Below are 16,608 nucleotides of genomic sequence, written 5' to 3'. Positions count from 1 at the left end.
GGTTTAGACAGCAGGATTAGAAGCACCTGTAGTGACTACACTTTCTATGGATTCCTTCAAATTCTAACTAGTCTCCCCTGGTGGGTGGCCTCTCCTTCAGGGTCCTCAGGTGGTAACTAAATGCCCCACAGTCAGTGGTTCTCCCAGTGTGGTCCTGGGACCTGTGAGTTTGGTAGAAATGCAGAAAACTGGGCTCACCCCAGATTTACTGAATCCAGATCCGCAGCTGGCAAAGTCCCTAGGAGGTTTCTGTGCACATTCCAGCAAGAGGAGATAAAAGGTAATGTGCCTCAACTTTCTGTTGGATTGTTGTAAAGGAAACCCTGTCATGTGACCATTTCCACGGTGGATGATTCCTACTCACGAGGGCTCCTCTTATCTGGGCAGCTAGTGCCTCCCTTCTTTCTGTTGCTGGTCTCTCAACACCTTTTTTTCTGTTTACGTGTCCAGTTCTTTGAATATATGTCACAGAAAATGTGTAGTGTGAATTTCTGATTTGCTTTGCAACTAGAGATAGGATGTGGCTGTGCACCTTCTGTGTCCCTCATATGCCACATATGGGGCTGGCTAGGGCAGAGTTGCTCTTTAAATTCTTCCTTAATTTGTGGAGGTGCTAAAAGTGCTTCCTTGACTTAAGGCTGACTTGGCTTAAGTTTAAATATCCTGTAAATGCAGGCATTAACTGGTGAGATAAGGCTAAAATCTGGTGGTCTTAGATCCTGAAGAGAATATATGAAACAGGCTACCTCAGAATTTTCAGGCTAGCAGAAAATGTAACAAATCTCTGCTTCCTTGCCCCGTAAAGCGACAGTTTGGGTGCTTGGTTTTGTTCTATTGGCACCTTCATTTGCAGTCAGTGTTTGAGGGAGCTTCTAAGTGTGGTTTCCTGATGGATACTCATGTCTCTATCCTGAGGAAAGAGCTCCAGCCCCTCGGGGGGTGTGGTGAAGGCTGGGGCCCTGCTGTCCGACCACAACGATTACTGAGGACATTTTCCATGCCTGTGGTTCTGGTCTGTGTGGAGTAAGGGCAGAGCACAAGGAAGAACCCACTGGGGGGCACCCAATGGAGCCACTCTCACCAACTTCCCATTCTTGGTTCTGTCACTCTAAGTGCCACCCACCCTCAGCGGTTGCCACCAAGGTAATGGTTCACACAGAGGGCGTGGCTGAGGCAGCCCCATACCCTTTTAACACTAACTTGAGTTTCTATTCCTGGAAATACGTCTGCCCTTGGGAGGGAATGCGGGCTGCCATCTGTGCCTGAGGGGAGTACATATGTAGTTTGACCATTGGTTGGGGTGGGGGGGTTATAGGTCAGATCAAATCAAGGAGAATGCCATCTCTTGCAAAGGTATTCAAAGGTCCCCTTCACCACCAATGTGCCCTGCCTGTTGTCATGTACCATTCAGAAGTTTACTCTGTCTGAAATAATCCAACCAGGGGTAGGTCTGCCCAATTCATGGTGATGTGATGACTGCACTGTGGGCTCAGAAGAACGTGCCTTTTTGCTTGTCATCTTTTGTCAGTGGCCTGTGGTTCTGACTCTCTTTTACAGGCTCCCTTGGCTCAGCCTCCAGTGTGAATTAATGGGGAAGGCACTGGAAGGGTGAGAGCCTGCCTGCAGAGCTGATCATGGTCCAAAACCTGTGGGAAGTCTACTCTTTAGCTGCTCCCAGCCCTCGCTCCCCACCAGTACTAGTACTGTCTAGTCCTTTCTCTTTGCACTGACTGAGGTGGACCCGTGTGGAGCTGCGGCTCCTGAGGAAGAGACCTGGAGGGGAAAGGAAGTCAGAGTCAGCCAGATGTGAGAAGTGGGCCTTATTAGGCAGGTGGGGAAAGCACTGTTGGAGTGCTTTAACTTTCTAACAAAGGACATCACTGTGGTAAGATCCCATCCACATTCAGTGAACCTAAAACTTAGTGCAAAGCCTGGTGGTACATAATGGGTGATAGTGTTGGTTGGGTGAATATCAAAAAAAAAGTCACTCAGTCAACTTACCGTGAGTGTGATTGATGATTATTCCAGGAGCCAGCCTGTGTCTAATCCAGAATAACAATCCTGCCCATTTATGGCTCCTCTCCATGGTGTCAGAGGACACCTAAAGGTTACCAGGTGCTCTCACTTCTGGGGGTTGTGCTCTCATCCTGGAAATCTGTGCCTGCCTTTGTTTGCCTGGATAACTCTGACCCCAGAATTTGCCTGAGGTCTTAGGCTTCTGGAAGCCTCTCTGAACCCCCAAGTTTACTGAACTCTTCCTTACCCCACCCTAAGCCCTCCTCTGTTTCATCATATCCACCTTAGACTGAACCTATCTGTTAGTAAATCTGTCCCATTAGACTCTAAGTTCCTTATGGGAACCACCTTTTGTACATCTTTGAGGCTGGGATGCAATGCTACTTCCTGCTAGAGTAACTGTCTACGAGTAACTCAGAGGCCACAGCCCTTACTTTCTATGTGATGTCCCTCTGTAGTTCGTGATTCCATGGGAGAAGTTAGAGCTTGGCAATTTCATTAGGAAATACTGGTGACATATTAGGGTCAGAAAGACTGACTCACTCCACTGAGGCTTCGATCTCTAGGCTTTCTGGTCCTCTTCTCTGCAATGGGAGTCAACCTGGAACTTGAAGCTATGTGCGTGATGCTTCCTAATTATGTTCTCAGCTGTGTTAGACTCTCCTAGCTGTTGGTGCTCCAGTCATTTATGGGCCCTTGGCCCAGCCCTCCTTGGCACAGCTTGGAAATAAACACAGAGGGAAAGTGTCAGGAGGTCAGGGAGGATTGGGATGCGGTTTGTCCTTTTGATGTGTTAGAGATCTTCAGTTCAGACGTGAATTTGTTATAAGACAGAATGAATATTTAAGGTTTGCTGCTGCACTTAATTGTAAAAAATGCTGTGGTCCTCCCAAGCCTCACCCCTTGGTTAGTGAAGAAACCCTTACCAAAACAGTTGTAAAAACTCAATCTTTGGCCTTTTTTTTTTTTTTTTTTTTTTTGCCTTATAGGATGCTTGCCATAGATTAATGGCTTTCCATCTTAAAGAAGTCTTAAAGGAAGATCCTGGCCCCATGGGGTGGGTCAGGTGAACTATAGAGTGTTGCCACTCTGCTCTGTGACATGATTGATGCCAGATTGTTCCCTTTTGACCCCAGCTAATGATCCTTATCTTTTCTCTAGGGATTAGACATCCACTTCTTTCCCTCAAAATGTTTAGGGCTGGTGGTGAACATTTTCCCTGTCAAGAGCCATTGACCCAGGAAGGAAGAGGCCGTCTCTTTGGGACAGTGATGGTAGTTGGAGAGGCACCCCCAGGGCCCAACCAGGGCTGTCTGAGCTCGGGCGACCTTCTCAGCACAGAGTTAAGAGGGACCTGACAGATGACAGGAGGTGCCTTGCCAGCCCTTCACTACAGAGTCTTTGGTATTTTTTAGAAATGTCGTTGAAGCCTTTGGGGTCAGAGAGAAGGAAAAGTAGTTTTTACTGAGCACTATAATGTGCCAGGTGCTTTGCTAACATGATTGTGTTTATCACATCACATCACATCAAAATGTCGGGATGTGTCCTAACTAAAACTGTTTTATTCATAAGAAAACCAAGGGACAGAGAAGAATCACTTCTGAAATGCAAACATCAACTTAGAAGTTTGGATGATGGTATTATCCAAGGCTACAGCAGAATAGCATGTCCTTTTTTTGATAGTTATTGGATTTTATTGGTTAATTCGATTTCAAGGCAAAAGAGGTATTATATTTTATTTTAATTTTTTAATTATTGTTTTTAACAAGGCTCCATAACCAGTGTGTAGCCTAATGTGGGGCTTGGACTCATGACTCTGAGATCAAGACCTGGTTTGAGATCAAGAGTCAGTTGCCCAACCAACTGAGCCACCAGGTGCCCTATAACATTTTATTTTTAAGGTACTCTAGGACAAGCAAAGATGATTTTTTTAATGAAAATATCAAATAGCAATCCTGTGTGAAAGATCACTCTTATTGTCCTTTACCCTTGGGACTTGGCATACAACCTCTCCTCTAGCCAAAAGGCAGAGAGGGAAATGGCCATGTTTCTGGATTCCATTTTGTAATGTGCACTACAAAAGGCTATTGTGACTGGCCATCTCCTGGGAAAATTTTCCACTAAGGAAAGGATAAAAAATAGAGATTTGGGAAGGAGAGAGGGTGTTCTAAGAGAAAAAAGAGGGTGTTAATAAGAGAAAAAAGATATAGCTTGAGTAATAGTTAGCAAGTCCCATGTGGGAAAACCATAGCGGTGCACAGTCCCGAGCAAGGAGCTTGCCAACTGGCAGGGCAGGAGAGGGCAGGTGAAGTGGACACAGTGCCCCAGGGGTGGGCAGGAATGGAGGTTAGGGGCCGGGGCGGGGGGGCAGGTTTGGTGAGCCAAAGCTGGGGATAAGGGGGGTACTTTGCAGAGGCCAAAGGCTAGGACAGTCCTGGCTACAATCTGTCCTGGGTAGGAGGGTTGAGTATTTTCCCCATGTGCCCTGAGGTGCTGGTGGGATGGGTGTGTGGTTTCTGGCCCTTGTGGCTGGATGGTTCTTTTCTCCTAAGTTTTCTCCTTGGAGAGGAAACTAGGGTTGGGTTTGACACCCTGATTCAGAGGGATAGTCTCCTGTGGACAACATCTGGGATTCTGGATGCTTCCAGGAAAGCAAAGCAGAGCTTATTTATTAGGCAACCTCCCTGCCCTTTGTGCCCTGCCAGTAGGGGGTGAGCAGGGTGGACTGCAGGGCAGCGATGCCATTGTGCCATAGCCAGCTCAGGAAGCGAAACACCCTCCACTCAAGCAAAACCAACCTAGCACTGTGGTTTCCTGGTTGTTATTAAAAGAGAACTAGAAAGACAAATAAACATAATTTTGAAAACAACCTACATCTAAATGTTTTAGCTGAATTCTAAAAGAAAGGGAATAATACAAGCCTATAAATAAAATATGTAGAGGTTTTCTAGTTTCCTAATGAGGGGAGAAGAGAACAAAGAAGAAACTGGAGCAAGAAGAGAAGAGGGCAGGGAGCCTAGCCATTTATAGGATGGAAAGGCAGAGGTGTAGACAGAGACCCAGGGGTTCTGAAGTGACAGGTCCCCATCACCTGTTTTTCAGGCCACTGTTAGCCTCAGGTGTTTTTACTGCTTTTCAGATGCAAATGATCTGATCACCACAGGGTCAGCAGCCTATTTAAAGGGCCACTGTCCAAGTGCTGACCCCTCTTGGCATGAGAACAGGGGTTCTGTGGGTTGGGTGACTGGTTCAGCTTCTCCAAGGGGAGGTGGTAGGCCTGGATGTTTCTGTAGTTTCTTCTGTCTCTACCATTCTTTGATCCTGGGGAGAAATTCTCCCCAGAATCCCAGTGTATGAAGTGGCCTACAGTAGCCGATCTGGTCCCTGCCAGGGACACTTCTGTTAAAGTGAAGATGGCAATAAACAGATGTGCACTTCACTGGGACCCAAAGCTGAGCAGCTCCCTAAAATTCAGAGGGAGAAACAGTTGCCTCCCAATGAAGTCGTTTCATTCTACCTTCCTCAGTGGCCATGAGGGAGGGTGGCCTGGTGACTTTTAAGGTAACAAGCCGGAAAGCACGTGTTGTTGAGCGGGGTTCAGGTAGGGGGCCAAGGTGGACAAGCAACCCAGCACATGGGTGCTGGATTTTAAGCCTGGTTGGTGTGGCTTCCTTCGTCAGCAGCTGTTAGAAGCTGTTTGGCACTTGAAGGGGGTCCTGTGTGACAGGTGAATACTAGGAGTTCACAGAAGGTTTGGGAGGTGAAGGAGAGTGTCTTCAGGGAGGGATGACTGGCACACAGGGGTGAGGTGGAGAAAGCAGGAAAACCATATTCCAGGCTGGGGCATGTGGCCCCTTCTGACCCTAGAGACTTTGGGATGGTATTCAGCTGTCCTAGGGGGTCCATGTCAGGGCAGAGGCACTGCTTGCAGGCTGCAGTTGCTGGAGTGTCCCATGTCTTGGGGAGTGGCCTCCCCACAAACCCAGTGGGCCAGCTGGAGATCTGGGGGTCCTTCACCCATCTCACCCCACGTTCAGCTCTATTCCTAAGTCACTCCCAAATCAACCCCTCCTTGCCATCCCCACTGTTCTTATCCCCACCTACCATCCCTTGCTCAGGTGACTCCAGAGGCTTCCTACTTGGTTTCCTGCTCCTACCCACCTCTGTTCCAGGTCCTTGGCGCTGGCTGGCCGTCCTGGCAGTGAGCTTGCTAGAACCCTGTGTCCTTAGATTCTTCCCTGCTTGCAAGCCCTCCAGCACCCTCTGTCACTGCCTGAGAGAGACATAGAGTTGAAACTTCTCAGCGTGGCAATGTGAGAGCCTGCATGCAAGGACTCCCCAGTGTCCCCAGCCTCAGGCTGTCACTGCCACAACCTGCTGAAGTGCTAGCCACGCTGAAGTGGTTGCTGCTCTGTGAACCTGGTGCTTCCCTCGGCAGCACCCAGGCTGTACACCTGCTCTTTTCTTGTCCTCGGACTCCCCTCTGCACCTCTCTTCTCAAAATGGCTCATTTTTATTTACCCTTGAAGTTTGTTCCAATGTCACCTCTTCTGGATCTCTGCTGCCCAACTTCTGGTGCACAGGTGTCACCTGTCCTTCCTTGGTGGCCCCTTAGTGCTGCAGTCACCTCACATAGCTTAGGCACTATGTGGGGGTGTGTCTGTTTCCCTCTCTCAACTCTGGATGGCTGAGACAGTCTTCCCTTACATCTGCTTAGTAGAGAATCAGTAAAGATTTCTATAAGGATGATGCGACATAAATATTTAAACTGATGGTACTCCAAGGGACTTTGGGTTTAAATAAGTTGATCTTTAGCGCTTTTTTTTTTCCTCAAGACTCATGACCTCGCCATAATTCCCATGTAGCCTCTTCATCCTCAGGCAGAATGGGTTGCCTCCCAAATGGTTGACAAATGGTTGGGGTGGCGGGAGGTTGCCCTCATGAGTCCCTACTCCCCATCATCCCACAGGTACATCTCCTAGCCAACCTCCAAAAAAAAGCCCTTGCTTTTATAGGTGTGTGATTTCTCTCTGAATTAACATAATGACATGAATGTCATGGTTAGGATGTGAATTTCAGTGGCCCACTTGATTTTTTTAAAAAAAATTTTATTTATTTGACAGAGAAAACACAGCAGGGGGTGGGGCACAAGGAAAGGGAGAAGCAGACTCCCTGCTGAGCAGTGAACCCACCATGGGGCTCTATCCCAGGACCCTGGGATGATGACCTGAGTTGAAGGCAGATGCTTAACCGACTGAGCCACCCAGCTGCCCCTGGCCCATTTGATTTTTATTGTACAAGCAGAACATAATAGTTTCCATTTCTACTAGTCATTTTCAGTTACTCTCTCCCACCTCTTATGGTCTCTGATTCCAGTGCCGAGGCCAGCAACTCAGTAACTCTCTGGTCTTAGTTTCTTTACCTATAAAAATGAAGATGCTGGGTTAGATCAGGCTTCTCGCCCGGGGTCTGTAGAATGGTGCCAGAGGCACACAGGTTGTACCTATACCCTCTGATGTTAACATTTTTGATGACCTATATATAACTTATCAATGAACCTATGACTCTAAAAAACTTAAATGTTGCTGAGGAAAACGTGATTTCTAAAATCTGACCTGTAGTTTTTTCACTGAAAAATTTTCTTCCATGCCACTTTGTTTTTTTTCTTTAAAATATTAATGTGTAATAATGAAGCTACAGTTGCAGGTTGAGGTGGATTGTATTTGCTGGGCATCAGTGTGTCTGTGGCACATTCAAATTCATGGGAAGAATGTCCAGAGTAGAATTCTCTTGACTCTGTGCTGACAAGAAGAACGTGGGACTGCAGACTTCCTGGCTGGGGAGCAGGGTGATTTCTGCAGGCGGTCTTTTGCCCCTTTTCAGAGTCACTCTTCACCAGCTCTCTCTGATGGGTGAGTCTGAAGAGCAAACGTCATGCAGCTAATTCCTGGCTGACGAGCAGCTCATTTCTTTTTGCTCCATCTGAAAAATGATGATGGTTGCATTCTCTGTGGCTGGTGCCAACAGATTCTTAAACGTAGGTGTGGACATTTTGTCTCTGAATAAATCTCCTCTCTCAGTGTGATGTCTTTTGTAGCAGCCCAAGGGTAAAAGGAAAGTTATTGTTGCCTCCACGCAGAGAGGGGTCTCTCGGGTCCTGGTCCAAGTGTTTGCCCAGGGCACTTGGTTAATATGTTTGGCACTTGGTGAGAGAAGGGTGTGCTGAAATTATTAGCCTTTAAGTCAGTGATTTATTTGGGTCTGAAGCATGTTCTAGATGTATCTTTCACTCTCCCATGTCCCCTGTCACACTCACAGATGTACTGGGTTCCTCCCCTCTACGTTCTTTCACTAATGTAAATTGGTTCTCATTTTCCCACAGATTTCCTCCTGACGTTCTGGTCTGCTTTCCGCACACGATGTTTTTCTTCTGTGTGTTCTTGGTGAGCAGGAAACACAGGACCTCTGTGGCTGTGCCTTTCAGCACTGATGTGGGCAGGCCGTGCAGGTTTCCTTCCTGATGATGAAACAGGAATGGTCCCGAATGGCCTTTAATCAATTTGCCCTCTGCTCATTATTATAGGCTGGTTTAAAGTATAACACATTAATTATATCTCTTAAAAGAACATGTTTCATTTTAAAAGGCAAGAACCATGGACAGAAAAGATGGGGGTGGTTATAAAGACCGTAACAAATGATGTTCTGGTTCTGCCTCCTTTCCCCACCAATTGTAGGCTCCTATGGCCTTTCACTCAAAAGCTAGTGTTATACATTTGACTGTGCCCTGGGCAGATCCAGTTTGGGAGGAGGTAGGAGCATACATACATACATTCATTTATTGGCCAACTGCAGGCTGTGCTTGACCCTAATAGGAATGGATGCATAATCGTCCCCCCATAGCGTCCCCAGATTCTGTAACTGGCACTTCCTCCTCCATGGCACCTTCTGCCACCTGAGCTCTCAAGAGCTACTGTTCACCCTTGGGGCTGTGCTGGTGGGAGGTGGGTTCCTCTTTGAGTACCTCTCACCTGGCCATCTCCAGGCTTTGGGAGAATGACAAATCTTCTGGACTCCAACCTGAGCCCAGCCTTGCCTTTTACACCTAGGATTCAGCTTTGAGTTGAGATGTTGTGGGGTTCCCCCCCCCCCTTTTTTTGATATTTGCCAGGAAGGGATCCACATTTCACTTCTTAGTCACACAGGCATCTTTTCCTCCAGTGCTCTGGCTTAGGACTCTTACACTAAGTCTGGGGCAGCAGGATCTGTCTTTTTATGCACCATCCCCCCAGTAGAGGCTGCATGCTCCTTGCATGTGTTTACATCATAGGTAGACAAAGAGGAAAAGGGAGAGCCTCTGTGAGCTCCTTTGCATATGGGAGAAGCCTCTGGAGCTGCCTGCTTGCTGGCATAGGGTGGGCTGGGCCTCTCTCCCTGCTCATTTGATGCCTTCTTTCTTCTGCATTGCCTGATTTTCAGGCAATAGGGACATATGGAATTCCCTCCCTTGGGACTCAGAAACCATTAGAACAGACTGCACAGTGTATTGGGTATATTTGGGGAGTCAGAGGACCCCCAAGCTCTGCTTTATCATCCACAGGCTGAAGCACAATGTGCACCTGGATCTGCACACGTGCAGATCCAGGGGCTGCAGATACTTGAGGGCAGAACAAGGAACCCCATGGGGCTCAGTCATCCTTCCCTAAGGAAGCCTTACATGTACTCCATAACCCAGCACTGAGAATCACACTAGAACTCTGCATAGACAGGCTTCTTCTAAAGGAGTAGTGATTATTGTTCAATAGGAAATGCATCCATGAGCTGTGTCCAGCATCCCCTCAGGAAGCTGCCAGGCCAGCCCTATTGCTAGGTGAGCCCTTCGTAGTCTCGTCTAACCCAAAGGGGAGGCCTGAGCCTTGGTGAGTCTGACTTTCTGTATGGTGAGGACTGGATGTGCTACAAGTAGAACTCTCAGTTTCTTGAACCCCAGAGTGGCCCCAGCAGTGAAAGCTCCAGACCTCACCTCCCATGGCATGGTTAGCCCTGTAGCAAGGAAGCTGGGGCTTGGGCTGTAGGAAGGAGGGTTTCTCCTCTACCAACAGGAACCATGCCTCCCAAAATGACAAATTATGCAGGCAGAACTCATTTTATTGCACTTGACTGCACTTTGCAGATACTGCATTTTTTACAAATTGAAGTTTTATGGCAATCCTGTGTCAAGCAGGTCTAATGGTGCTATTTTTCCAAAGGCATTTGCTCACTCATATCCCTATCATATTTTGGTAATTCTCACAATATTTCAAGCTTCTTCATTATTATATTTGTTATGGTGATTTGTGATCAGAGGTTATTACTCGCTGAAAGCTCAGATGCTTAGCATTTTTTTAGCAATAAAATACTTTTTAATTAAGATACATACGTTGTTTTTTTAGACATAGTTCTATTGCACACTTAGTAGATTATAGTGTCAACATAACTTTTCTATGCACCGGAAAACCAAAAAAATTCATTTGACTTGCTTTATTGTGATATTTACCTTATTGCATTGGTCTGGAAGCAAACTTGGAAAATCTCCAGCACATACCTGTATGTTATTTACAAGGGTACTTGGTTCCTAATCCTTTCTGTCCTCTAGGTAAACAACAGTGCCTCCTAAAATGTAAGTGAAGAACCAGAAGAACAGGTCAGGTTGGGCAAAGAGGCTATTTGGTGCTACTGTATTTTAAAAATAGGTAGCGATTCTGAGTTTTAATTGAGCACTGTGATTTCATTTTATACCATGACCTTGGTTCTTTTAGAAAGATAATATTATTGATCTTATTAAAAAAAAAATCAGTACTTCAGGGGCACCTTGGTGGCTCCATTGGCTGAATATCTAGCTCTTGATTTTGGCTCAGGTCATGATCTCAGGGTTGTGAGATCAAGCCTTGCGTAGGTCTCCCCACTCAGCAGGGAGTCTCTTGAGATTCTCTCTATCCCTCTCCCTCTGTTCCTTCTCCCTCAGCTCTGCGCTCTCTCTCTCAAATAAATGAATCTTTTAAAAAATCAGTACTTTAGAGCAATATCTCTTAATTATTACTTAATTTCAACCACATTGGTGATAACTACAATGATAACTACAATAACTACGATGTTGCTTTCAAATGTTATAGAGAACCGATGCATGACTTTTATAAAAATGTCGATTGTGTAAAGAACTTTGGTTAACTTTGGTTAACAAAGGTTATCTTTGTCCATAAAAGTGAAACTTTACTGCTAATTGCTTTAAAAAAAAAAAAAAAAAAAAAAAAAAAAAAAGCTCCAGCTTAACAAATGCCAGATTGGAAGAATTTCTGATCTAGACCTCACCTAGTGCTTTTAACGTATAGAATTAAAACTGTGCCTTTTAAAGGACATTTAAGCCAATATGTGCAATATTCTTAAATAGGATAGCTTTTGAGTTTGCTATTAAAAAACCAAAAAACTGTGTTAAAAATCTGTGAATCTTTCTCTGAAGTTGGCAGTGCTAGTTCTCTCATGTAAAAGAATTAATTGGGAACATTACTATTTCATTATCCGGCTTTGTTTGGAATAATTTTTTTTTAAAGATTTATTTATTTATTCAGTCAGAGAGAGCAAGAGAGAGGTAGAGACACAGGCAGAGGGAGAAGCAGGCTCCATGCAGGGAGCCCGACGCGGACTCGATCCCGGGTCTCCAGGATCACACCCCAGGCTGCAGGCGGCGCTAAACCGCTGAGCCACCAGGGCTGCCCTGTTTGGAATAATTATTTAAAGAAATAACAAACTGTTTTTTAAATTAACAACAACTGAAATAATAATTTTCAAATAGAAAGTATAGGGGCGCCTGGATGGCTCAGTCAGTTAAGTATCTGACTCTTGGTTTCAGCTCAGGTCATGATCTCAGGGTCATGAGATTGAGCCCCCAGGTGGGTTCTGTGCTGGGCATGGAGCCGCTTAGGGTTCTCTTTCCTTCTCTCTGACTTCTCCTCCCCCACAAAATAAATAAAAAATTAAAAAAATAGAAATTGTAGTTTTAATTAAAAGAGACTTGGCAAATAAGGGAGGAGGAGAATTTTTTTGGCACCACTGAGATATTTTTGGCAATCGTACAAGGATGTTTCTCATCAAAGGCTGAGTGTCACCATGAGGCTTCCCTGAGGTCTTTTGTTCTATTATCACTGAAGAGTTATTTGTGATGCCCTAGGGGTTAAAAATACAGTCAATGCATATCAATTAAAAGATAGAGATCGTCAGACTGGATAAAAACAAGTTGCAGCTATGACTGCAGGAAACTATATCAGGCAAATACTAACCAAAAGTGGCCATAATAATATTAGAAATGTAGACTTTAAACAAGGAATATTGCCAGGGATGAAGAAAGACATTATATAGTGATAAAAGGGCAATTCACTTAGAAACCATAACAATCCTAAAGTGAGTGCCCATAACAAGAGAAAGGCAAAGTGTACCTAAAGCAAGTACTCAGACAGGTGCAAAGAGAAATAGACAAATCCACTGTCATAGTTGGAAATTTCAACATTCCTCTTATAGTGATCTACAGAAACTTAGGAAAATATAAAAGATCCGAACAGCACTACCACTCAGTTTGATGTAGTGGATATTTCTTTAACAGTCCACCTAATAATAGCAGAATGCATATGTGAATTGTTCACCATGATAAGCTATATTCTGGGCCGTAAACATTAATAAATTTAAAATAATTGATGTCATACAAAGCATATGTTCTCATTGTAAAGAAATGAAACTAGAAATTGGTAACAGAAAGATACGTGAAAAATTCCCAAACATTTGGAAGTTAAATAGTATACTTCTAAATAAACCATAGGTCAAGAAAAAGTCACAGGATTTATTCCCCTTTGAGTTGAATGAAATATTCAACATTCATTCAATTTTGAATTGAATGAAAATGAAAACATAAGATATCAAATTTGGTGGAAAGCAAATAAAGCAGTGCTTAGGGAGATTTTTATAGCATTAAGTACTTAGAAAAGAAGAAAGGTTTCAAATCAGTCGTGAAATTTCTACCTTAAGAGAGTAGGAAAAAAGAGCAAATTAGGCCAAAAGCAAGCAGAAGGAAGAAAATGATAAAGTCAGAAAAGGGGAAGAACAATGAAATCAGAAGCTGATTCTCTGAAAAGATCAATAAAATTGATATAGCTCTAGCCACACTAAGGTAAGTGGAAAAAAGACCCCAATTACCAAAAATAGGAATAAGAGAGGAGATGGCTGTAGTCAATAAAAGGGTGGTAGGGAATATTATGAACAACTTAGATGAATTGGAAAAATTTTTTAAAGGATGCATGTTATCAAAGCTAATTCAAGAAGAAATAGATAATCAGAATAGCCCTATATTAATTAAAGAAATAAAATTCATGGTTTAAAACCTTCCAATACAGAGAACTCCCAGCCCAGGTGACCTCACTGGAGATTTTTGCCAAGCATTTAAAGAACGTATAATACCAAGTCTACACAGACTTATTCTGAAAGTAGAAGAGGAGGGAATGCCCCCAACTCATGAGAATCAGCACTGCTTCAACATCAGTACCATTAAAAGGAAACAAAACTACAGATCAATATTCCTTGTGAATTCAGATGTAAAAAAAAAAAAATCCTGAAAGTATTAAGTCATTCTCAGCTAACTTTTTTAAAAAACTGATTCTGACTACAGTACCAAGTACAATACCAAGTCTCTTAACAATCTGAACATAATTAACCATAATTCTCATTCACATGAACCAGAAGCTAGGGCAGGTAATCAGTAATGAACTCTGTGATATTGTAAATTCACTTAAGGCCTATTTCTGCATGTCATCTAGTGGTACATACCCAAGAAACATCTCCTGCAAGTCTTACTACCTTACAAAGAGGTACCTGGAATTGACACTCTCATCTGTTGCTCTTCCCAGATAGGATAAATCTGCTCCTCTTCTTCAGGGCTTATATATACTCATGCTTATGTCTGATAGATTTATTCCTGTTTATTGGAAGTGGTACTGGCAAAAAACAAAATTTATATCCTCAGGATTTGAGAAGTCTGAGAGGTTAGCTGACAAAACTGAAGAAGTGATCACCTCAGGGACGAGACCCAGGGGTGATACAGTTCACTCCATTTATTTATTACTTGTGTGTTTTGGGGCAATGCACACACTTTAGAGGTCAGCTTGAAAGTTATCTGAGCCTCATGTCTTATGGTCTGTGATAAGATGTTCATTTTAGGTGTGGTTGATTTCTCTGGAATTTTCTCAGATCCTTGTTTTTAGTCAGGTGATGCATTCTATCTTAGTCAAAACTCTTTATAATTACTAAGCGATCATGGGCTGCATATTGTTTAGAGGTGGTAGATTCCATGCTGGTCAAACAACAAGAAGGGTTTGAGGTCAGACACAACACTCTAGACCCCCAAACTGACACAATCTAGCCTCTGTCACTTGCTGGGTGTTTTCATAGGTTTTGAGTTTGGAGGAACCTGACCTACCCAGTTGCCTAGAGGAGACCAGAGTATCTGCAACACAGTGAGGGAAGGAGCCAGGGGTGCATGACCAAGGGCTTGATGGGTCATGCAAAGGATTTTGGATTTCATTCTCAGTGCAGGGGCAGACATTGAAGGGTTTAAATGGGAGCAGTGATGTTATCAGGTGGTCATTTCACCCAACCCTTCTGGCCGTGATGTGGAGAGCAGATGGGAAGAGGGCAAGATGTCTATAGGGAGGCCTTCAGAGGAAGCTACTACCATGCAAAAGCTGAGCCCCACCTACCATTCATCCTTTTAAATCTAAGGTGGGAGCCTATTGCCTTCTAGAGTTACTGTGCAAGCGGGCATATTCATCTCATGACCAGACTTCTGCAAAATCTCATAGACCTATGTGTTCCATGCCCTTCTACCCAAGTCTGTGATGTAAGCAGTGAATGTGGTTCTGCATATTGCCCCCCATAGGCTGGAATCGAAGCTCAGTGTGGCTGGCCTCCAGTATGATATTGCTTTTGATTGCTTTATTCTTAACATTTAAAATAATTTGGTATCACTCTTCATCATATCAGTGTTTGATTTAACGCGAAAACGGTCTTCCTCTAAATCTCTTTTTTTTTCCCTCTAAATCTCTTATTGAATGTTCTTATTTTATAGACGGGATCCAAGACTTAGGAAAGGTAAACTACTTTGTTCAAGGTCATATAGCAAGTAGCTGGTGATCCCAGCTTTGAAATGTGGGCTTTCTGATCACTTAGTTTTTGCTCTAAGTCCACTCTTCACTAACTACTACCAAGAACAGTTCCTAGCAGGTGCTCAGGAAATACACGTTGGATGATTTTTATTGGGTCAGTCTGGTGGTACCCAAAGTTAGGAACCTAACCTGACCTCTGAATCACCTGGGTCAGGGCCAAGCCTGACTTGTGTGAAGTTGAGCAGAGTCTATGCTCCCAGGCATTCTACATACACTGGAATAACTGGTTTCTTCCTTCCTCCTGTGTGCCTCAGCACTTTGTAACTCTATTCCATTGGCTAATTAGCAATCGTGGCATATTCAATTCATTTGTCTCCCTGGCACACTGTGACTTCTGGAGGATGAGTCCTAGGTCAGGGTCACCTCCTTATACACCACACCTGGCCTAACTAGTATATGTTAAATGTGCCTAACAGCACACTGGGGGTTGTAGATGTTGGCCTGAGTTTTGAGCCAGAGAAGACTAACACAGGGCTCCTCCATCTGCCTTGCTCAGGGCCAAATCCATTCTTGAACATGAGTGAAAGCTGAGGTATAGACAAAGCTAGGGCTCTGTAGAGGAGTCCTTAAAGCCTCTGTACTGCCCTTGGGTCTCTCAAGGTGACCATCAGATCCCAGGGAAAAGGAGGTGCCTCAAAGCTGAGCTCAGCTGCAGAAAGCATGGTGGTGCAAGGGCTGTGAGGCAAGGAAGGAGGCAGGTGGGAGGATGCATTCCATCTTGCTTTGTTAATTTTCTGGGTAGAGTTGGCCATCAAGTGCAATGGTCTACAAACAGCTGGGAACAGAAGTCTGGAGAGAGGGAGGGTGGAGGCTGCGGGTGAATGTGTTGGGTGGTGATGTTTTCACCTCTCTTAGCCCCTCCTGTGGCCACCTGTAGCAGCCCAGATTGTTCTCTACACTGTCTGAGGTGAGGTCTGTATCTTAAATGGATTCAGTCTACTCACCTTTCCAGTGGAAATTCTGTTAATTGTTCACATCCTGTATTTTGACCATTTATTGAGTCAGTTTAATTAATCCTGTATGTTATGTTTTTTTTTTTTTTTTATTTCAGAGAAACTGTACAACTCCAGTGGGCGAGATTTAAGAAGGGCCCTTTTCTCCCTGAAGCAGATATTTCAGGTAAAAAAAGAAGAAAAATGTACTCTTACGCCCTGCTTTTGCATTGCTGATGGAATTAAATACAGACATGTTTCTACCTCTTACTGACTATAGAAAGAAAAGTTTCTTTAGATTAAAATGTCAGTTAGGTCAAAATATCTCAGTTGAGAGTATTTTTACCATATCAAATATTTCAAACATAAGAAGTAAAGACAACTTTATCAAATCATGTTTTTCCGTATTTACTTCAGGCTTT

At 44.1% G+C, this 16,608-nt stretch overlaps 1 protein-coding gene across 9 annotated transcripts in view; it reads left to right on the top strand.

Annotated features, from left to right (window-relative positions):
* Positions 1-16,608, top strand: part of FHOD3 (formin homology 2 domain containing 3) — a 462,688-nt gene that overhangs the window by 185,014 nt on the left and 261,066 nt on the right. For all 9 annotated transcript variants that reach the window (XM_038543473.1, XM_038543482.1, XM_038543483.1 and 6 more), the window contains exon 4: positions 16,306-16,373. In XM_038543473.1, coding sequence (XP_038399401.1) covers positions 16,306-16,373 — 68 coding nt within the window. The remainder of the gene's footprint in view (positions 1-16,305; positions 16,374-16,608) is intronic.

This window comes from Canis lupus, chromosome 7, assembly GCF_011100685.1.
Source record: "Canis lupus familiaris isolate Mischka breed German Shepherd chromosome 7, alternate assembly UU_Cfam_GSD_1.0, whole genome shotgun sequence".
Taxonomy (NCBI): Eukaryota; Metazoa; Chordata; class Mammalia; order Carnivora; family Canidae; genus Canis; species Canis lupus.
This window is presented reverse-complemented; position numbering and strand designations above follow the sequence as displayed.